The following is a 23,630-nucleotide window of genomic DNA, read 5'->3' on the forward strand; positions in this document are numbered from 1 at the left end:
TACACAAAATAAGCAAATAATTCATATGAAATCAAGAAATTTTCAATTTGTCAAAGTCCCCCTTTCCTCTGTCATTAAGTAGGATCGCTAGAAGAGTTCCGTAGTTGGGGACAGTAGGTTAAATCAAAGTAGCAGAAAATAGTGATTTTTTTTTTTTATTTTACAGCTTTATTGAGATGTAATTCACACACCATGAAATTCACCCACTCTACCTTCCTTACTTCCTCTCTCCCTCCCTCCCTCCCTCCCTCCCTCCTTCCCTTCCTCCTTCCTCTCTTTCTTTTTTATATTTATTTATTTATTTTTTAATTGCATTTTAGTTTTGAGGTACATGTGAAGAACATACAAGATTGTTGCATAGGTACACACATGGCAGTGTGATGTGCTGCCTTCCTCCCCTTCACCTATATCTGGAATAGTGATGATTTTTTAAAGCGCTAATTGAAGCCTTAAGTGTCTGTCAATGTTCTGCTTGCTTCGGGGCTGAAATCCACTCTGTTCTTGAGTCTGTGCTGTTCACCATGGTAACTTCAATAAAAGTCCCCTCACAAATGTTTTTCTTCTAGAGTGCAAAGCACCTTTTTAAAGAAGAAGGCTGACAACCTGGTAGGAGTGGGTGTTTGGAAAATAAATGAAAAGTCTTCTGCTTTCTTCATAATTGCTGTGGGTGGCAGGAGGAGAGGAAATCACTGAGGGGACAAGATTGGGTAGAGAAAATGTTTTATCTTGTTTTGGGATAAGAATTAATTTGATTTTTGAGGCCAGAAATTAATAAAAAAAAAACTAGAGAAGAAACTTTTCCCTTTCATAAAATATTCTTATTTATTATTTATTCATTTATTTTGAGATGGAGTCTCATTGTTTCCCAGGCTGGAGTGCAGTGGATGATCATGGCTCCCTGCAACCACCACCTCCTGGGTTCAAGTAATTCTCTTGCCTCAGCCTCCCAAGTAGCTGGGATTACAGGTGCGTGCCACCATGCCCTGCTAATTTTTGGTAGAGATGGGGTTTCACCATGTTGGTCAGGCTAGTCTCAAAATCCTGACCTCAGGTGATCCACCCACCTCGGCCTCCCAAAGTGCTGGTATTACAAGCATGAGCCACTGCACCTGGCCAAAATGTCCTTATTTCTGATCTTAAAATTTGGACAATTTTTGATTATCCAAATTCATGGGTCACTCTGGAGTATGAATTTTGTATGGGACAAGTTTTGCCAAAACCTGATTCAGTGAATTCTGCTTGGGTCCAGATGTAACTGTCTTGGGGTCTACATTGGGAAACTTTACTAAGGTGGGACTTCGAGCACAGAATCAAAATATCCTTGGTTTCCTTCTAGCTCCTCCCCATAAAATGTGGAGGTGACAGGAGCCCAGGGTTTTTCAGTCCTGGTTTCATATTTAAATCAGTGGGGAGCTTTAGAAAATGATAATGCCTCCATCCTACCCATAGATTATAGTTTAATTGAGCTGGGGTGACACCAGATGTAGAGTTTTTTTTTTTTTTTTTTGAGACAGGATCATGCTTTGTTGCCCAGGCTGCAGTACAGTGGCATGATCACTGGCTAACTACAGCTTCAACCTTTCTTGCTCAGGTGAACCTCCCACCTCAGCTTCCCGAGTAGCTGGAACCACAGGCATGCACCACCACATCCAGCTAATTTTTCTTTTTCTTTCTTTCTTTTTTTTTTTTTTGTAGAGATAGGCTTTCACTAGGTGGCTCAGACTGGTCTCAAGCTCCTGGACTTAAGCGATCCTCCTGCCTTGGCCTCCTAAAGTCAACACTTTGGATTATAGTTGTGAGCCACTGTGCCCAGCTCAAATGTAGATTTTTTTTAAGCACCCAAGGCAATTTTAATATCTAGCTAGACTTGAGAATCACTGTATTCGCTGATCTCAATTCACTTCCAGTTCTATCATTCCATCATTCTAAGGCATCTACCTACAAACTGACTGAAGCAAGACTTTATTCTGATAGGTGTGCCAATTTAAGTACCTTTCCTCTCCATGTTTTTACGTATCTTTCTTTGCAGGACTCAAGAAAGCAAGCCTTTAGCTTTTAATCTAAGGAACTCAACATTGTTATTCCTGGCTATCCCACTCAGTGTCCAGAGTAAGCCCAAAAAGTCACGTCAGTGTTTAGTGCGGATGTATGTTTCCACTTTTAAAACACATGGGTTTTCAAAAAGTTTTATTGTGTAAATTTTGGTCAAAAGATATTCACTAGATTCAATGTTTCATGTATTAAATTCACTAGATCCAATATTTGATATAAAAAGCTATCTCTCTTATTTGAGACAGGGTCTTGCTCTGCTGCCCAGGCTGGAGGGCAGTGGCAAAATCACCAGCTCACTGCAGCTTTGACCTCCCAGGCTCAAGCCATCCTCCTGCATCAGCCTCCTGCAGTAGCTAGGACTATAGGTGCATGCCACTATGCCTGGCTAATTTTTAAATTTTTAGTAGAGACAGAGTAGCCCTATGTTGCCCAGGCTGGTCTCAAACTCCTGGGTTCCAGTGATCTTCCTGCCCCAGCCTCCCAAAGTGCTGGGATTACATGTGTGAGCTACTGCATCTGGCCTATAATATTATTTTTTTAATGGACTAAGACAAAGCTAATAGTAGGATTCTCAAATGACTATAAAACTTTTTGTTGGCAGAGAGGGTAATGTTTCTTTTTAGAATAGTGGTTCTCACCCTTGACATCACATTAGAATTGCCTGGAAATGTTTTTTAAAATCTTCATGATTGGGCACAGTGGTTCATGCCAGTAATCCCAGCACTTTGAGGGGATGAGGCGGACAGATTGCTTGAGCTCAGGAGTTTGAGACCAGCCTGGGCAACATGGTGAAACTCCGTCTCTACTAAAAATATAAAAATTAGCCTGGCATGGTGGTGTGCACCTGTAGTCCCAGTTACTTGGGGAGTGAGGCAGGAGGATCACTTGAACTGGGGAGGCTGAGGCTGCAGTGAGCCAAGATGATGTCACTGCACTCCAGCCTGGGTGACAACGTGAGACCCTGTTTCAAAAAAAAAAAATCCTTATGCTTTGGCTATGTCCTAGACTAAATCAGAATCACTGGACCAGGTACCAGATTTTTTTAAAACTCCCTAATAGGCACTTTTTACTAAAACACTCAGCCAAGGTTGAGAATTGCTTCTCTAGAATGAAGTTATGTGTACAAATTGGAATAAGCACATAGATGACAATGAAATAGTTAGATGTCAGGCATCACCTAGATTGCAAATAGCACCTTCCTTTCCCTAGTGGATAACATTGTCAGGATTATTCTTTTTTGCTAAAATTTCCATAGGAGAAGGAAGTGTCCCGTTCTTTTAAATGTTCTCAATTATTAGACTGCAACCATTGTCTACTAGATGGCAAATGAAACGTTTCCTTTTTAAGCTGGTGAATAAAATCAAGGCCAGTCTTCTCACAGAGCTCTTTGAAGAAAACTGAAATCATGGGTAAAAGGAGAACAAAACACAGACTGTTTTTAGAAAATGAATTTGTTGGGTCAAATTACAACTCCAAAAGACTCAGTGAAGTATGCCTTTTAAGTTTCTGGTTTATTGTTTCCTGATAAGTAAAAATGCATTTCAGCATTATTCCTATCCACCTAGGTGTAAACTCTGATAGTCACTGTAGGCTTAGAGGGCTGCAAATCTCAGCACTGTAGTATCAAATGTGTGCTTAGTTGTCATTCATAAGCTTGGTTCTGGTATCTCCCCAAAGCCCATAAATCATTATCAAATAAGAAAATCAAGTAATTAAACTCTCTGGCCTGAATCTGATCTAGACTCTCTACCCTCAGCATAGAAAGCTATTCACTCATACGGCTAGTTAAACTCTCTAATAATGAACTTGGATCAGGAAAATGATTTTGCTAATTCTTTCACAAACAGAGACAGTAAGGGAGCTGATTTCCTCCCAATTACACATGTCAAATTCCCTTGCTGTCAGTGGCTTGGACAGAAGGCCAAAGCTGTCATACGTAGTAAAGGATGATAAAAGTATTAATAGGAGTAAGTTAAAAAAAAATTGCCTTCATAAATTACATGTGAACTCTTTCCTTGAGATGACTGGAGGGCATGTTGCAAATTCAACAGTTTATGGCCAGTTACGTTCTATCCTTAAAATCACACAAAACAAGCAATTATTTAGAATGAAATAATCACTTTAATATTTATAGACTTGAGAAAGAACTTGAATTAAAATTCAGTCTGGAATCTAAATTGGCACCATGTGAATACAGAAAGATTTCTATATACATGCACAAATTAGTTTAATTAGCATATATAGGTAAAATATATTTGTTTTACTTGATATACTTGTTTTGACAGAACTTTCCTGGGGTTACACTTATGTTTATTAGTTGGCTGGGCATGATACAGGTTGAACACCCCTCAGTTCCAGGGCCTTGGCAAAATTAACCTCCAGAGGCTTGCCTGTGCCTTTGGTGAGCTTCAGGGATTTGATGCAACCTCGGAACCGAATGCTGGTTGTCAGGCCAAACTGCTTGAGGTCCTCTGAAAAATGTAATGCAAGAGGGCTTAGCTTTGAAATGCTCCTGCAGCAAATATTAAGAGCATGTTTCAAAGTCAACTGTTAGCTTGAGATTAAATTGGAATGCTGGACGCTGGGTGCGGGTGACTCATGCCTGTAATCCCAGCACTTTGGGAGGCCGAGGCAGGCAGATGACCTGAGGTTGGGAGTTCGAGACCAGCCTGACTAACATGGAGAAACACTGTCTCTACTAAAAATACAAAATTAGCTGGGCATGGTGGTGCATGCCTGTAATACTAGCTTCTCGGAAGGCTGAGGCAGGAGAATCACTTGAACCTGGGAGGTGGAGGTTGCAGTTGGCCAAGATCATGCCACTGCACTCCAGCCTGGGCAACAAAAGCAAAATTTTGTCTCAAATAAAATAAAATAAAATAAAATAAATTGGAATGCTGTTTTATGCAAAGTTAGTGGCTTTGTGTTTAGCTTGACTTACAGAATTGCAGAAAAAGATCGACTATTTAAAAAAATTTTTTTGTTGAGACAGGGTCTTGCTGTGTTGCCTAGGCTGGAGTGCAGTGGTACAATCAAGCTTCACTGCAGCCTCCACCTCCTAGGCTCAAGCAATCTTCCCTTCGCCAAGCTGCTCTCCAACTCCTGGGCTCAAGAGATCTGCCCATTCCAACCCAAAGTGTGATTCCAAAGTGTTAGGATTACAGGCATGAGCCACTGTGCCCGGCCTCAACTTTTTAATAGTTATGTAGTATAAAATATGAAAATATCCAGAATTACATATCTTAAGACATGGAATAACTTGGTTTTGGATGAACAAATTTACAGTTGTGACTTAAAATTGTAACATTTATTTCGTGAAACAAAGCAATTAATCAAATATTTTCGAGTACTGACTTAGAACTTTTTGAAGGTGACTTTCTTACATTGTAAAAATAAATCCCTAAAGGTTAAGTAGGTTAGAAATTCATATAGACTCTTCCTCTTATCATGGAGGTGCTTGTTTCAGCAGGCCTACTAGTTGCTAATGAGGATCTCATTTAATAGACCAAATGAAGAAGTACATTACCTCTTTCATACTATCTTGGAATTTATCCTGATCAAAGCAAAAGGTCTTTTTAAAACCGAGAAGCCACTTTGGAAAGAGGAGCTGTCTTTGGGCCTCCATTGCTTCTCTGTCAACATTGGTCTGTCAACAATCGCTGAATATTCATTTTGCTTGTTTAGTTAAGCAAAGGAGCCTTATATAAACGGGGACTAAAGTTCCTCTTGACAAAAATGGTGAAAGACCATTCCAGGAGCCTATGTTATTACAGGACTTATTAAAAGGCACTTGGCTTATTTCTCATCAAGTTGGCCACTCTTGTTTATGGACACTTTAGGTAAATCTCTGCAGTTCACATGCTATATTGAATGTGCTGAAGAAGGATTTTGAATGAGGATTTATTGCTTGGGTTTCTTTGTAATATAAATATAAACTCTCTAATAACATAAGGGGGAAATTAGCTACGTTTAACCCAATGATTTCCAGAACTTGAGGAAATAAGTTCCATAACATTTTATGATTCCTCTGGTATATTAATTTTTTAAAAAATAAAAGAATCAGAAAGAACACAAAGTTTGGCTTGAATTGCTGTTAAATGCCTCATATCTTTTATAAGCCAAATTCATTTCCTCTAGCCTCAATCTCTTCACGAATGAAACTTAGGGGGCTCTCATGAAAAGTTGAGTCCCATGTGGTTTATATAAGTAATAAGCTCATTTTACACACTGGAAATTTTAGGTAAGGTGCTATTTATAGGAGTAGACTCTAAAGCTAGGAAGCAAGTACACATAAGCAAACATTCTTAGACATACGTCAATATAAATGTTTTCAAAACCACTAACATAAGAAAGCAAAGAAATTCTTGCTGGGTTAGCCAACACTCACCTGGGAAGCCTCCAACAAACACAGGATCATTTGTGTCAGCTGATGTAGATGCCGGGTTTGGGCTCTGGGCTTCCACCTGGTTCCCATCGACCGTGAGCACAAGGCGGTGTTTGATCTTGTTGGCGGTGACTTTATGCCATTGCCCGTCACACAAATGCCCCGGAATCCCAGCATCATAGACAGCAGTGAATCTGCCAGCACCATTGTCCACATGAAACATCAGCTGGAAAGTAGGAAATAGAACAGTCACAGATGGTTTCATTAAAGGAGTATCATGATAGTTCACGTATAAAAATTATCAGGTCTCTAGGAAAGACATCGGCCAGAATCATTTGAAATGGACATAACTGGGCATATTGAAAAAATTTTAAAACTTGACAGAAATTAAAGTATAAATCTAATCACCATGAGTCACAAATTACGCTCTTTGCTTTGGGGCATTGTTGGGAGTTAATAGACAAGGTATGTGAAGCTGGAAATAATTCTGCTTTCAGGAAAATTTGAGGCCAGGTGACAAGAAAAGGGCCTAGTATACACAAGGAAAAATTCTACCTCAGGTCTTTTCAGAATGTGCGAGTTCTTACTGAACCTTATAAAATTTTCTTAAAAGATGTATTTAAAGTGACTCATAAATTTGGTCTACAAATTCAAAGTAAAGGATTTTTCAAATTTTAAACTTTTGATGTTTTAATTGTATTTTTTTTCCTTCATGGATTTCATTTTATATGCAAGATTGAGAGTTACATAAATTACATTTTGGGGACCGTTTCATGTCACAGGTGCCAAAGACCTGAGCCAGAAGGCCAGTTAAATTCCGAACAATGAGGAACTTAGATTAGAGGTTCTGGTCTAAATGAGAAAAATCTGTTTTTAGTAATGTGGAAAGGCCCCCTGAAATTTGAGATGACAGAATTCTTTTGAAGCTGATGAAGAAAAGAAACATATTGAAACATTAAAAACATTAATCAGTTTGGCAACACATTTGACAGGGTAAAATAAAAGAAATGGGATTTTTAAAAAGAAGATTAAAAATGCAAGTAAATAGGTGAAAAGTTTGCAAACTCTAAATGAGTAAATACGACTGAAATATTTACTATAATAGGTGGAATTTGCATAAGAGGGTTTTGCACGTAAAAGGAGATTAGTGAGAAGTGCACACGACAGTGACCTAGATGGTAACCGCTCTTAATGGCAGGTGATGAAATGAAGCTTACTTGAAAAAGATGTAGTAAAAGTGTGTTTGGAAAATTTGGTAAAACTATTAAGTGTTGTCTATTTGTTCACCCTTATTTTACCTCTAAGTGTGTGGATCTTTTTTCTTTTGAGGACGGTTTGAAAATTGAGCAGAAGGAGAAAGAAAGCAAGAAAATAATATTTTAGGACAACTATGTGATTTTTCTTCTTGGGAAGCAACACTAAGGGTGGAAATGTGAACCAAGTTGAAATACAATTCCTATTTAATAACCAAATAGAAAATTTGTGAAATTTCTTGCTTTGCCTCCTCCTTTTACCTGTTGCCTATAGTGCAAAGTATATATAAACAGGTTGTCTCACTGCAGGGATTAAAGAGGTGTTTAGAATTTGATTATCAATTATTATCAGTCTGACACATTACTTTTATAAATCTGCTCTCTTTTGAAATAGCATCTGGATGCTTGTAAATAAAAATTGAGAAAATGCTCTGTCTGTTGGCTACCTTGACTTCTAAGAGATATCCATCCTGTTAAAAGAGGCAGACTCATTTTAGATGACCCACACCTCCACCTTCTCTCCCACTGGAGTCAATAGTTTCACAGATGGTGTGTTCTTTAAGAGGAGTAGAGTGTGTACTTACAGCAACACAGTAAGAGCTTGAGATCTCAAACTATTTGGTTCATGATTAGTCAACATAATTTGCTTGCTGTAGAATTAATGCATTTAAAGTTTATATTGGCCCACACAATAGTTATGCCAAAAACGTACACAAATTGAAATAATCCAGAAGGATGAAAACATACAGTTTAGTTTTCTCCCAACAAAATATAAAGCCAGGCTTTGATATAGAGTTCCCCACACATGAATGATAACCTCACATGAACAATATCAAGAAGAAATCAGAAATGTTTGGCTTGCTGACACTCACCTTTTCATCAATCATTTCAATACCCATTCCATCCATTTTTTGACTACTGATTCCCAGAAGAACTCCCGTTGTTCTAGTTGTGCGGAATTCAAACTCTACAAGAAGGTCCAATCCCACTTTGAATCCACCAACTGTAAAACAAAGATTTTAAAATATTGTGGATTAGAGTTAATTCCAATGTATACAATGCAAGACTTACTAGATTTCAATTCAAATGCTAGCTAATTCTAATGAGGGCTGCAAGTTTCAGATCCTGCCTGGCCCATACTTCCACTACTGTGTCATGTAACACACTCCATAGTTATTGTTTATTGTATGGGCTACCTTCCTTGCTAGAATGTAAGTTCTGTGACATCAGAGGCATTGTCTATATTTCTCAGCATCTTATCCCTGTGCTTACCAAAGTATTTCATACATCACGGAGGTTTAACATGTATTAGTTGAATAAATGAATACACTCTGAGATTGACTCAAAGAATCTCACTGTCAGGTATTATTATCTCAGAAGTCTCTATTGGGTTAAGAAAAAACATTTCCGTGATTTTTCAGTAAAATTTTAGTGGGGCACACTAAATGGTACCACAATCATTGGAAAAGGTTCAAAAGTTGCCAAAGATTTTATTAATAAAGAGAGAAACTGCAAGTATAATGTCGATGGGTAGCTTCTGGGACATTAAGTAGCCTTATCTTGTTCATCCAGTTAATTTTTTTCTCTATGATTTTCCATATTATTGCTTGGGTTTCTTTGTAATATAAATATAAACTCTCTAATAACATAAGGGGGAAATTAGCTACGTTTAACCCAATGATTTCCAGAACTTGAGGAAATAAGTTCCATAACATTTTATGATTTTAAAAAATCTTTGAGCAAGTATTTAAGACATCCCTCTTAGGAACGAAGTGGTCTGTTAAGATCTATCTAGATCACATCAACTGAACTGAGTATCAGGGAAATACTGAGGGGCATTTTCTCCAAGTCTTCTATTTATTAGGCAAGAAATAAATGCTACGTGTAGCCATGGCTGTCTCCAATGAAGGGTGGTAGCTGTTATGTGAAAGACTTTTTGTTCTACTGAGAACCTTGATGGGTTTGGATTGGCAAAGGTGGGTTTATAGCAGATTTTAAGAATAAAAGCCAGCTAGTTGTGCCTGGGCAACATAGTGACGCCCCTTCTGTAAATAAATAATAAAGTAAAGGGCAGAAGAAGCTGAATTGTTCTACAAAATAAAAAGTGAGAAGGAAAAGAGAGGAATGAGAAGAGGAAGTTCAGCTGAGCACGGAAGGAATGAAGAGGCCAAAGAAAACCCTGGTGATTGGGTGGATGGAAACTTTTAAGAGCAAAGATGTCAAAGGTTAAGAAGAGTTGTATGTTTTCCAGTGAAGTCATCTCTTCTGGCCACCCAAGTCTTATGTAAGCTGTATTACTCTGTGTGCTCAGGGGATGGTAAGATTCATTAAAAACTGAGGAAGTGGGTAATTTTCTGGTTTGGTTTGATCCAGAATTGTAAGAGCCAAGGCAGGATGGCAAGTCAATCCATTAACTGCAAAAGTTGAAGCTGAAACTTGTCATAAAATTTAAGAGAACGCTAGCCATCTGTGAATTTGCAGAAATCTTGGGGAAACTTTTATACTTTCATGGCACATGGAATTTGGGGTCCAGCATAACCCGTAACGTTTCAATATTTAACATATCCTTTGTTTTTCTGTTTTATGCTTCTGTGTAGGTGAGGTTTCCTTGTTTCCTACCGATATTTTGCTGGAGGGTCCTGTTCTTTTATCACCCATTACTTTGTATGGGAGTGTTAAAATCATATGAATCCTTGCTCAAATGCGAATTCCTCCATGAAACGTTTCCTGATTTTCCCAAACAAAATTAATATTTTTTTCTAAGTATCTAAAGAACTGTGCTTTTATGTCTTTTGGAGTTTTTAATAATTTTTACTGGCCTTCTTTTAATTTCTGAGCAAACAGAATCTTACCAGTTAATAATATATTCTTGATAGAAATAACTACATTACTTATTTCTCTGTTTCTCATCATAATCTCCACATATTATGTGCTTATTAGCTTCTTTCTAATGAATATACACATTTCTGTGATGCCACAGGACTGAATATTCTATCTTAAAGTATATTAATGGCAGATTTAAAAAATTATTATGCAGTTTTCACTGTAGACATCTTTCACTTCTTCAGTTAATTCCTAAGTGTTTTATTTCTACAAAGCTATTGTAAATGGGATTACTTTCTTGATTTCTTTTTCTGATTGTTTGCTGTTGGCATATAGAAATGTTACTGATTTCTGTATGTTTACTTTGCATCCTGCAGCTTTATTGGATTTATCAGTTCTAATGGTTTTTTAGTTGAGTCTTTAGGCTTTTCCAAATATAAAATCATATCATTTGCAAACAAGGGTAATTTGACTTCTTCCTTGGATGACCTTTACTTTTTTCTCTTGTCTGATTGCTCTAGCTGGGACTTTCAATAGCATGTTGAATTACAGTGGTGAAAGTGGGTATCCTTGCTTGTGTTCCAGATCTCAGAGAAAAATACAATAAAAACCATAAAACATTGATGCAAGAAATTGAAGAGGGCACAAAAAAGGAAAGCTATTCCATGTTAATGGATTGGAAGGATCAATATTGTTAAAATGTCCATACTACCCACAGCCACCTGCAGATCTAATACAATCCCTATCAAAATACCAATGAGATTCTTCACAGAAATCAAAAAAAAATTCTAAAATTCATATAAAACTACCAAAGTCCCAGAACAGCCACAGCTATCCTAAGCAAAAAGAACAAAATTGGAAGAATTACATTGCTGGACTTCAAGTTATACTACAGAACTATAGTCACCCAAATGGAATAGTACTGGCATACAAACAGGCACACAGACCAGTGGAACAGAATAGAGAAGCCGGAAATAAATACATACATTTACAGTGAACTCATTTACCATAAAGGTTCTAAGAACATACATTAGGGAAAGACCAGTCTCTTCAATAAATGATGCTGGGACAACTGGATATTCATATGTGGAAGAATGAAACCAGACGCCTATCTCTCGCCATATCCAAAAATCAAATCAACGTGAATTAGAGACTTGAATGTAAGACATCCAACTATGAAACGATTACAATAAAACATTGGGGAAATTCTCTAGGACATTGCAGTGGGCAAAGACTTTTTCAGTTATACTCCACAAGCACAGGCCACCAAAGCAGAAATAGACAGATGGGATCACATCAAGTTAAAAAGCTCCTGCACAGCAAAGGCAACAGTCAACGAAGTGAAGAGACAATCTACAAAATGGGAGACCATTTGCAAACTACCCCTCTGAGAAGGGATTAATAACCAGAATATAAAAGGAGCTCAAACAATTCTATAGGAAAAAAATCTAATAATCCTATTTAAAAATGAGTACAAGATTTGGATAGACATTTCCGAAAATAAGATATTCAGATGGCAAACAGGTATATAAAAAGGTGCTCAACATCATTGATAATCAGAAAAGTGCAAATCAAAACTACAATGAGCTATCATCTCACCCCAGTTAAAATGGCTTTTATCCAAAAGACAGGCAATAACAAATGCTGACGAGGATGTGGAGAAAAGGGAACCCTTGTGCACTGTTGGTGGGAATGTCAACTAGTGCAACTGCTATGGAGAACAGTTTGGCGGTTCCTCAAAATACCAAAAATAGAGCTACCGTAGGATCCATCAATTCCACTGTTCGATATATAACCAAAGGAATATTGAAGACATGTCTGCATTCCCATGTTTATTGCAGCACAGTAGCCAAGATTTGGGGGCCACCTGAGTGCCCACCAGCAGATGAATGGATAAAGAAAATGTGGCACATATACACAATGGAGTACCGTTCAAGCCATAAAAAAGAATGAGATCCTGCCATTGGCAACAACATGGGTGTTCTCAAGGTCATTATGTTAAGTGAAATAAGCCAGGCACACAAAGGCAGACATCACATGTTCTCACTTACCTGTGGGAGCTAAAAATTAAAGCAATTGAACTCATGGAAGTAGAAAGTAGAAGCATAGTTGCCAGAGGTTGGGAAGGTTAGTGGTAGGGAGGAGTAGGGATGGTTAATAATATAAAAATAGTTTGAATAGATAAGATTTAGTATGTGCTAGCACAGGGGTAACTACAGCAAAAAAAATTTAATTGTGTATTTAAAAATAACTAAAAGAGTACAATCAGATTATTTGAAACATAAAGGATGAGTGTTTGAGGTGATAGATACCCCATTTATCCTGGTATGATTATTATACACTGCATGCCTGTATCAAAATATCTCATGTAACCCATAAATATAATATATAGACTCGCTATGTACCCCACAAAAATAAAAAATTAAAGAATTAAAAAATTATTATGTAGAAGATATTTCCTATTTTTTTTTTAACTGTACCTTCATGACCAGTGATATAGACCCACACTGGAAATGTTCATTGGAAATGAAGTAGAGGACATACTTAGAGAAAGCCAGGAAAAATGCCAGTCATTGTCAGCATAAACAAGAAATGGACACCAGTGTGCATTGTGTGTATGGGTGTGTATTGAAGGGGAGGAGATTATGAAACACAGCCTTGCAGGGAATTGAAAAGAAGAAAAAAGTCATGTCTCATCTCCAGAAAATCAGGGAAAATCAGAAGATAGAAAAACAACATAATATAAACATATTATTGTTCTTACAAAATTATTTATTTTGCTGTTCTTAATCTCCAGTGAAGGAGATGGAATAAATTCTCTAAATAGGCCTTTTCTTTATTTCTCCTATTAATTCTTACCAGGATCAGATACATGAATTTTTAAGAGGCACTTTTGAAATTACTTCCATAACTTTCTGTTTGGCTTAAACAAAGGATACTACTAGTTCCGGACTCTGTGAACTTTCATTATTTGGTACTAGCAAGAAGTTAGTATTTGTATCTAGTTAATAATCAACAGGAAGGAAATGAAAGAGCCTTACCTGCTTTGGCAAAACCTGTTCCATCAAAATATGTTCCCCTCTGAGCATTTGCAAAACATGTCCCAACATGGAAGCTGGAGGTGGGTTGTTCCAGATCAGCAGGGGCCTCTGCCATGTGGAGATTCCTGATGCAGCCATCAATGCTATAAGTCACCTAAATATCCAGATCAGAAGAAACAAATGTTGGGTTTCAGCAGAACTTTGCCTTTATGTAGAATACAGTCATTTGTGGGGTACTTTATGTGTGTAGATATGGGCCGGTTGTCTTAGGATAGGACATTCCCCCAAAGCTGCCTGGATTCTCTATTACCACCAGGCTTCCTGGCATGGGTGCAGAAAATCCTAGGTTGTGCTTCTGAACTTTAATGTATCGATCCTGGAATATGACTGGTCTGTTAGTCTGAATACTGCACACTATATCTCCATTGGTTTGACAGAGCTACGGGACTCATGTGGGTATCATAAGTTTTAACTGGTCTCCTATGCTCCTGATTTTATGTTTCTACTAATAGTTTATTAACTTTACTATATACACATTTTGTCACAGCCTATGTTCAATTTCCATTTGGAAGGTAATTAGGTTTGGTTCAGTGCTTCTTCCTTTTCAATATCTAATGAAAGGAGCAGACCCCTAAGAAAATGCAAATATGCATAAAACTCGAAAGTTTACAAGAAACATTGGGGGTCCAAGGAATTTAGAAGTAACTCAATCATACTCTGTTTTTAGAAATTCAAGTTAATTGCTTTTACCACTGTCACTTCAGAGATTCTTGTTTTTGATAGATCTAAAAAGCAAACCCAATAGCTATGAAAGGAAAGTAATACTGATGATCCACAAATGCTGAGAATTACAACTATAATGGGTGACTGTCTTTGATAAATGAACAAATCTCCATTATCACGCGTTCTAATTTGAGTATAGAGATGTATCACATTTGTATCTAGTGTGTTCTCTAAAAGCACCAATCAATCTCCCATACTTCTCTCAGCAGCACTTTCCAAAGCAAACTAGGATACGTGGTCTTATAAAAAATTATTTTGTGTATATCAACTTACAAAACTGTAAGGCCTTTAAATTCAGAATCCAAAATTGGATAACTGTGCTCTGACTACTGCATCTCTCGATATTTGCTAAATCTCTTCGCCTGAAACACCATGAATACTATCATTTTCATCTTTCAGTGCTTTTTATATGTCTGCTAACCTTCCAATCACTTTATTTTTATTTATTTATTTATTTTTTTGAGACAGGGTCTCACTCTGTTGCCCAAGCTGGAATGCAGTGGTGCTATCACAGCTCACTGCAAACTCTTCTCCTTGAGTTCAAGTGATTCTCATGCCTCAGCCCCTGTAGTAGCTGGGACTACAAGCACACATCACACCAGGCTAATTTTTTGTATTTTTTGTAGAGATGGGGTTTCACTATGTTGACCAGGCTGGTCTCGAACTCCTGGCCTCAAGTGATCTTCCTGTTTTGGCCTCCCAGAGTGCTGGGATTACAGCTGTGAGCCACCTCGCCCAACCCAATCACTTTAAATATCTTTATGCAATCCTCTTTGTTGAGTATTATCATTACCTTATTTTGCAAAAGAGAAATCGTTGTTGAAAAAGATTAATTTGCTCCAAAATACACAGCTAGTCAATAGTTTAATAGGTATTCAAACCATGGGAGTCTGATGCCAGGGCCCCACTCAATGTTCTGTGGTATTGTCTCTTATAATCTAATCTCCTTCTGTCACTTATCAGAAAAGATGACTTCCTATTCACCTAACCATTTTCACAGGCCTGTATGACCTAATAATTCGAAATATATCAATAAATGGATCAGCCAGATATTTAGGTAACAAAGAAGAAATTAGATATTTACTGGACCAATTCTTCGGGTAGTGTAGTTGATGGGTAACCCGCCAACATACAGCATTCCCACAACATCCAGGATGTCAGCTTTTTTGGGACTGATGGTTCTGTTGGAGGCCCCATCCACATAAAGAATTCCTTCTTGTTTACTTCTCATTATCTTAATCTACAAAAAAAGAAAGGTGTCATTAATGCCAATCCTGAACAAACTTCAAATATGCAGAGTATAAGACACAAGGATTTCAAAGATGTTACCAAGAAAAATTGAAACAATTTACACAGTGCTTATTATGTGCTAAGCCCATTATATATGAGAAAGTTAAAGCCATCTTATAGCATAGCTCTAACTCTATCTTTTCCAGGACTACTATCACCAAAAGAATACAAAATTTTCCTGGATCGGTTGTAGGTTGAAGTCTCCTCTGTAGGTTGCCAAGAGTAGATATGTGTCAGGAGGGAGGAATATTTTAAGGAAGCCCGCAGACTAATAGCACGCTCATGAATTAAGTGAGCAGCAAAATTCATGCACAGTTTGAAAAGTGCATTAGTTTGATTGAACAAAGAGCCTGGGCTCCCAACACAATTTCAGAATTTCAGATATGCTACATCCCTCTGCCTAACAGGCCCTTCTTGTGCAGAATTAAAGGAATAATGGCACAAATAGGCTGTGCTGCTTTCTGCAGAACCTGATTAGTGCAAAGCTGGAAGCCAAAGAACTGACTGAGGCTGAAATTAGGGCAGCGGAGTGAATTATATTCTGAGACAGTATGAAATAAGGGGTTAGAGACTGGCAGAGACTAGTGTAGAGTGTAAAAACCTTGAGTCTGAATTTATGGAAAGGAGCATGTAAGCCTGTGAAATGCTAATAAAATACAATGATGGTTTAAAAATGAGTCTGGGTTAGGATTAGAGTAATTTAATACTTCATTTTACACATATATATTCTGGTTTAGGAAGTAAGTTTAAAAAAACATCAGAAATAAAATCCGCTTTTAATTTCACTAATTACAGTATTTAAGTTCCCTTTCTTAATCTCAGACTCACTGTGGTTCAACAATATGTCTTTTTCTCAAGTGTCATATTTATTATTCTATTAGCTAGAGATAGAAGAAACCTTAAGGAGAGCTCCTTCATTTGGATTTGGATTTGCTAGTCATAAGCTCCCAGCAAAAATGAAGATTCCTTTTCTTATTTCCATAATAACAAATTGGTTGGCTTTGCGTTTTTTAAGGTTCTTTGGCTTTCTAGAATATGACAAGTCAAAGTATGTTAACATTAACGAAATCTAACATCTAATAATATCGTACTCTGAAAATTAAAAATTTTATTGGTCTACCTAGGGAAGCTTTACTTTAACAGGCTATCGCAGGTGCAGAGACAAATGTTGAGATGGTGTTTTAATCAGGCAGTATATTATCCATTTGCAGTCATGCCAAAGAGGAGAGTAAGTTGGCAAATGAGCCTCTGTGCCCATAATAGTACCAGTTTCTGGGTGTAAGGCCAACGTTTTTAAAGTTGTTCCAAATAACTGTCAGTGGAAATGATACCTTAGAGCCCTTTCAACACCATAAAGCAGAGATTCCCAGATTCCTGGTTTTCAGAGACCGGTATGTGGTTAGGTGGGGAGTGTTGGGAGCCATTTTAGCGTTGTCAACTTTTGCTTTTGCCAAATACTATTTCATAATAGAAAGGCCCTTTAGACACCATAAAAATGCTAAAATAGAATCTCAGAATAAATATTATTCCTTGAAATTGAATACACAGAGCTTTATGATGAACACATTCTGTTGTTCTGTGTTTCTCACTGTCAGTAGTGGAAATGTCTTCAGCCATCTTGCCTCAGTTTATGGATAGATGTTTGGGAACCACAGCCATATAGCTGAGATGGAACCAGGAAGAGGCATGTCAGTGATCAAATGTAAACCTACTCAAGTCTGATCACATTTTGCAAAATGGTGGTAGTCGTATATGGCACCCATTTTATTTTTAGCTTCTGCCAGAGTCAGTGTCTGCACTGGCAAAATTCACTGGCACCAGGAGAATGCTGATGGCTGCCACTCAGTAATTCCCTTAGGGTACTGCCAATATCCAGGGGACTCTTACCTTGTGCCACTGGCCATCATTGATTCTGGTGGGGATCATGGTGTTGGTGTCCCCACTCCCCAAGTCATAACTGAAGTAGGGCAATCCATTTCTCAGCTGCACTGTTGCAAAATCGGCATGATTGATGCGAGCCATGTAAAAAAGCAAGCCGGATTCAGCTTCGGTCCTTACTTCCAACTCAATTGTGAGACTGAAACAAAAGCATGCAACGTCAAACAGAAAAATAAGAGCATTCTCATGCTAAAATAGAGCGGTATCAGATCGTGGGTCCATTTTCAGACAGGATAGTAAAACTTACTCAGAGATGCATTTCCTGGGCTACTGATTTCCTAAATTCGGCTCCTCTGGCTCAGAAAAATATAATTCTATTCTCTACTGTTTTCAGTGATTTTAAAAAGCTAACTTCATTAATTAATAAGGGTAGTAGATTAAATGTGATTAAACACAAATACCCGGTTCTTCATTTATCAATTCTTTCCCAGTGTCTCAGAATGATACATACCGGTTTTTAACTTTGGTGTCATCAAATGCAATTGCAATGTGACTGTTTTTTGAAAGCCCAAACTGCTTGCTCCCTATCAAAAGAGCTGGTTCTAATTCTGCAGCACAAGGACCCTGTAAAATACCAAGGAGAAAAAGACAGGGGATTATGGGTTGTTCTTTAAAAAGGTAATGATGCTAATTGTTTCTTACATATCAGCGTAATTCTTTAAGAATAAAAACTATACCTTATTCATTGGTGTAATCTACTGCATAATAAGTACCTATTACCAAGTGCTCAGTGACTATGAATCAGTTTTCTCATATCACACCCTTGAATTGCTAAATGAATGTGCCCAAACATATTTATTGATTAATTCATAGTTTCATTATCCTCTACAATTTTATTTATATTTCTGAGAAAACTGGAATTTCCCTTTCATTTTTCCTTCACATATGAAGAGTTTCATTCTTAGAAGATTGAACAGGGAAAATAACAAGCTAGCCAGCTGGGTTTTAGGAGTAGAAAAATGTGTTTTTTCTTGCCCTCCCCATTTCCATCTCCCACTATATTACTTTTTCTTGAAAATTATCAGTCCACTAGAAGGTTTTCATGAATTTAGACTTTCAAGATGGTGTATCTAAACCTGCAAGTCAGCCCATTCAGGCCCTTGCCAGTTGCTAGGCAACCCCGTACATTTAAAAAATGTAACCCACCATACACCATTTCAACTGCCACTGTTCAAAAATCAGCTTCCTAGGGTGCTGAAGAGGGAGAGCTAGGTGCGCGGTTGTGCAGTGCAGTCACGTGGTTTAATGCTCTGCTCTCACCATCTTGAAATTCTTAAAAATTTTTGAATGAGGGGCCCCGCATTTTCATTTTGCACTGGGGCTTGCAAAGTATACAGCAGTCCTGGCTGTGGAGATCACATTTGGCTACCATAACACACAGCTCCATAAATAAGCGAAGCTCCTTAAATTATCGAAGCCACAATTCCTTTTCCTGTTCTCTATTTTCACAAGATAGCTTGATATACAGGCTGCTTAGGAAGTCTCTTAGAACACACAGTACATAAGAAAATAACCTGCACACTCTCTCCGACACATCTGTTTTTAAGATCTGTACTTAATAGCTCTGGCCACTGCCCCAGTGAGCGCTGACTCAGCAGAGGTTCTCAAGCAGCCCAAGGCAGGCTTTTGATGCACCGTGTTCTTCCCAAAGAGTGTTCCTCAGCGATGACTCATCAGCACACAGGACATTTTTACTTGATGAGGAAAAGCCTTGTTCTCTTTTCCCTTGATCTTAGTCAAACGAAGCACTCTGCCACAGCAGGTAAAAGGCTTAAAGTGTTTTGAAATGCTATAAAATTGGTCTTCATGGAAGTATTTCCCTTCTTGCTTCCCAGGAGATGGTCAGTTATAAAGAGCAGACTGTGGCCCAAATTCACATAGCTATGCAAAACCCCGTGGGTAGGACAGGAAAATGCTATTCATTCTCAGAGCTGAATGGCCTCTTTTAGAATCAGCATGTGGTACCTTTCTTGCTACGCTGCCTGCAAAAAGAACTCGAATGGAGAGGCTTTTCGGTAGCTTAAGATCTCTGTCATGAATGCTTCTATTAATAGAATTGGGATCTTTTATCAGCCTCTCACGATATTTCCCGGACAGAGGACCATCTCGACAAACATGCGCAGCCTGCAGTCTGCCTCCGAAATCTCTTAAGAGAATCCTATCTGCTGTGAGTCCACTGGGGGCAGAATTTCACTGAAACATCTTTTACACCCTCAGCTCTGAAAATTGAGGGATTAAAAAATGTCCACGGATGCTGAGATGCTGAGGAATTAGGAAACAATTATGTGTAACTGAAAAGAGAACCACCACTGAGTGGGTTATGTCCATATTATTGCTATTGGTCACTTGTCTAATTACCATATGTAAATGTGAATATAACTTCTCTATTAAAATTTAAAACATTTTCAAGGTGGCAGCTGTACACTCCTGGTAGCAGCTGTACATGGTGGGGAATGTTTTGATTGCTGGCAGACTGGACATGTGTATCCAAAACTGGTCCCGAGCTAAGCAGCAGTTTCTAGTTTAGTTTATTTTTGTTGTTGTTGTTTTGTTGTATACTATCAGATTTTCTAGATGGACATGGCACTGGTCAAGCCATTTTAGAAAACACCTTTGACCAGAAAAGGACAGGGATTTTGTCAAAGTTCTTTTAAGAATCTTTACAGGACACGCCCACTTGAAATGTAGGAAGAAGAGCCCCTCCTGGATTAGACCCTCCTTCATTTCTGCAATGGCCCTCAAGAAGCAGGCAGAAGCAGTGGTTAATAAAACGGTGTTCTCAAACGAGCCAATGTTACAGAAAAGAGTTGTACCAAACTGATCACTCTAGCATGTAACGGTATACAGTCCTTTGTTTTTAAGGACATCCAAGACAATGCTTACTATCGTTGAATTGCAACAGGATGGATATTGTTTTAATAAAACTTCTATCACTTTCCTTTATTAAACTGGCAGTTGGAAAAGGACTGAGAAGTGCTGGTGTAAGAGAGTTTGTTTGTTTGTTTTTTGAGGTGGAATCTCACTCTGCTTCCAGGCTGGAGTGCAGTGGCGTGATCTCGGCTCACTGCAACCTCCACCTCTCAGGTTCAAGTGATTCTCTAGCCTCGGCCTCTGGAGCAGCTGAGATTACAGGCACACGCCACCATGCCCAGCTAATTTTTGTATTTTTAGTAAAGATGGGTTTCACCGTGTTAGCCAGGATGGTCTCCGTCTCTTGACCTTGTGATCTGCCTACCTCGGCCTTCCAAAGTGCTGGGATTACAGGCGTGAGCCACTGCAACCAGTCAAGAGGCCTGAAGTGGGACAAAAATTCCCAATCCTCTAATTTGGTAATGTTTTATACAAATCTAGATCTCCCCCTTGCTTGGTTATACAAATCTAGATCTCCCCCTTGCTTGGTTAAAGGATGTCTTCCTTGCATCAGTTTTCCTTGGGTGAACTGAAACCAAGTCTGATGAGTGTAAGGGATGGGCATGGTGGCTCATGTTTATAATCCTAGCATTTGCAAAGCCGAGACAGGAAGACTGCTTGAGGCCAGTAGTTCGAGACTAGCCTGGGCAACCAAAGTGAGGACCCCTGCCCTTTTCTGTCTCTCCAAAAGTACAACAACAACAAATTAAAAAAATAAAAAATTAGCCAGGCATGTAGGTGCATGCCAAAAGTCCTAGCTACTCAGGAGGCTAAGGCCAGGAGAATCGTTTGAGCCAAGGAGTTCAAGGTTAGAGTGAGCTATAATTGCACCACTGCATTCCAACCTGGACAACAGAGCAAGAGCCTGTTTCAAAAAGAAAAAAACACGGTGGGTGCAGGGCAGCACCAGTGTATTGGTTTGCTTGGCGTTGCTTCCTCTTCTCTTCCTTCTGCCTCACGGCCCACAGTGGGTGGAGCTGCTCATCCAGCTGCTCAAGCTTCTTTTTTCCTTCTAGCATTTTAAAGGGGGAACATGTGAGATGGAATAGAAACTGCCTCATGCTTTGCACAGAAATAAAATGATCTTCTCACTTAGGATGTTTTCAACTCCGCTTGCCCTTGAAATCTAAGCTAAGAAAAAAGGGTAAGAGAAAATATCTCCTAATGAGATAATTTTAAGGAAACTTGAAAGAATGCTCATTGCAAGATGAATCATCCTTCTCTAAGCTAGAGTATACTTGAAGGAGTCCTCATCTCTACGGGCGTGATGCTTTACCTGCATTGTTTTGGACACACTGATCTCTAAAATATGTTAAAACAACAATAAAAAAAAATTCACGGTCTCAGCGGAGGCTCATCAATCTCAACGTGTTACAATTCTGCCACCTTGTGGGGACTTTTTAAAGTACTAGAAATAGTTAACGGGGAAAATGGGGTATGAAAGGAGGACAGACATGCTTGTTTTTCATTTGCCTTTGCTTGGCAGGTTACAAGCTGTCGGCAGACAGGACTTGGTGGGGAGTCTAGCGTGGTGGTGCACCTGTTGATTCGAGCAATGATGTGGAGGGAATAATTATCAAGGAAGCCGTGCAGGTAGATAGCGCACCAAGCTGGTAATGGGGACAAAACGTTTTCATCTTCCCACTGTCACTCCTTTAACTTGAGGAGAGAATAAAGCAATGGTTGTTTCTAACTGCAGGTTGGTGGCTGACATTTGGAAATGGGTTATTAAATTCAGGAGTGGATATGATTCGTTGATAACCATCCCTTGAATTTCCTAGGTCCTGGGCAGAGATTCATATTGCATTTATTAAAATTGGCATCTTTATTCTTGAAAGCACCAAACAATGAATCATCATAGAAATTGCATAATTTTCTTCTTTCATGAGTCAATAATTCCCTTAATAAATGTGGGCTAAAATCACATCTGATGTTTATTTGTCATGATTTTCTTTATGGATGAATAAGTGGAAGATTTTTTTATAGCAATGATTTTAATCTTCTAAAATATAAACGTCCTCCTGCTCAAGATATTTATTGAAAAACTGAATTATTGTTAACACTGCATCTAAGCTCTTTTGGTGGGTCTTGGACATTTACAGTAATATTTAGACATTAATGTCTAAATAGGGACTCTTTGAAATGTGGAACATGTATGTTTTCTCTTTAAATACATATCAGTATCCAATCAGGTTATCCTTTGGCCTTGACTGTACTTAGCTCTTAAAGTTGTAGCGCTAAAGCTGCTAGAGAAATCACTTTCTTTTTCTCTATTCTTTCTTTCTCTCCTGCTTCTTTTTCCCAAATCCCAAAGAGACCTTATCAGTACAGGAACTCTCCATGGCTACTCGTATTACTCTTCTCAGTTTTCACATTTTAAACTTTGAGGTTTACAGCTGAACTCTTCAATAAAATTCAAGTATGAATGCAGCCAGCTCACGATCTACAAATCCACACAGGCTATCCTGGTTATAAAGACTTGGTCTAAACAGCGCACACACTTGCAGAGGACTTGCCACGTTTCCACAAGTCAACAAATTTCTGTCATACTTGAAGTTCAGCCTCTCATCTACCTCCACCCCCTGCCATCCTCCATGAGAAATATTCACAAATATAACATGCAGAATTGTTTTCTCTAGCTCTGAATGGGCTAAAGATAAAGAGAGAAGTATAAAGAGAAGACAAGCTACCACACTATCAAATGAGATAATATGCATGAAATGCTCTTTAATCTAGCATGTTCAACATGAATTAATCATAAGATTGACATAATCCATTTCACAGGGCAGGGCTTTCTGAAGACGCTCTTACACTGCCCTGTAGTATAGTGAATGTTGTCCTCATGCTGTAAATTGCTGGCAGGGTTGGGTGTGATGGGTGTAAAAGAGAAAAAGAAGGACACTGAGAATAGGAGATCATTTCTGTCAACTGTGCTAGCACAAATATGGAGCTCATAAATAGGCAGTTCTCACTTCAAGAGTTAACTTGTAAGTCTTAGTTTTTAAATAACTCTTAAAAATCTAAATTCTGGGCTGGGCACAGTGGCTCATGCCTGTTATCTCAACACTTTGGCAGGCCGAGGCTGGTGGATCACTTCCCAAGAGTTTGAGACCAGCCTGGCCAACATGGCAAAATCCCATCTCTATTAAAAATACA

General features: G+C 38.4%; 1 protein-coding gene across 7 annotated transcripts in view; it reads right to left on the reverse strand.

The window, feature by feature from the left end:
- Nucleotides 1-4,150: 4,150 nt before the first annotated feature.
- LAMA2 (laminin subunit alpha 2) overlaps nucleotides 4,151-23,630 on the reverse strand; it is a 625,652-nt gene continuing 606,172 nt past the window's right edge. For all 7 annotated transcript variants that reach the window (XM_074397494.1, XM_074397493.1, XM_074397490.1 and 4 more), the window contains 7 exons: nucleotides 18,016-18,128; nucleotides 17,514-17,703; nucleotides 15,421-15,576; nucleotides 13,554-13,707; nucleotides 8,562-8,692; nucleotides 6,440-6,662; nucleotides 4,151-4,523 (listed from right to left, as the gene is read on the reverse strand). In XM_074397494.1, coding sequence (XP_074253595.1) covers nucleotides 4,366-4,523; nucleotides 6,440-6,662; nucleotides 8,562-8,692; nucleotides 13,554-13,707; nucleotides 15,421-15,576; nucleotides 17,514-17,703; nucleotides 18,016-18,128 — 1,125 coding nt within the window. In that variant the 3' untranslated portion in view covers nucleotides 4,151-4,365. The remainder of the gene's footprint in view (nucleotides 4,524-6,439; nucleotides 6,663-8,561; nucleotides 8,693-13,553; nucleotides 13,708-15,420; nucleotides 15,577-17,513; nucleotides 17,704-18,015; nucleotides 18,129-23,630) is intronic.

This window comes from Saimiri boliviensis, chromosome 4 (genome assembly GCF_048565385.1).
Source record: "Saimiri boliviensis isolate mSaiBol1 chromosome 4, mSaiBol1.pri, whole genome shotgun sequence".
NCBI classification, from domain to species: Eukaryota; Metazoa; Chordata; class Mammalia; order Primates; family Cebidae; genus Saimiri; species Saimiri boliviensis.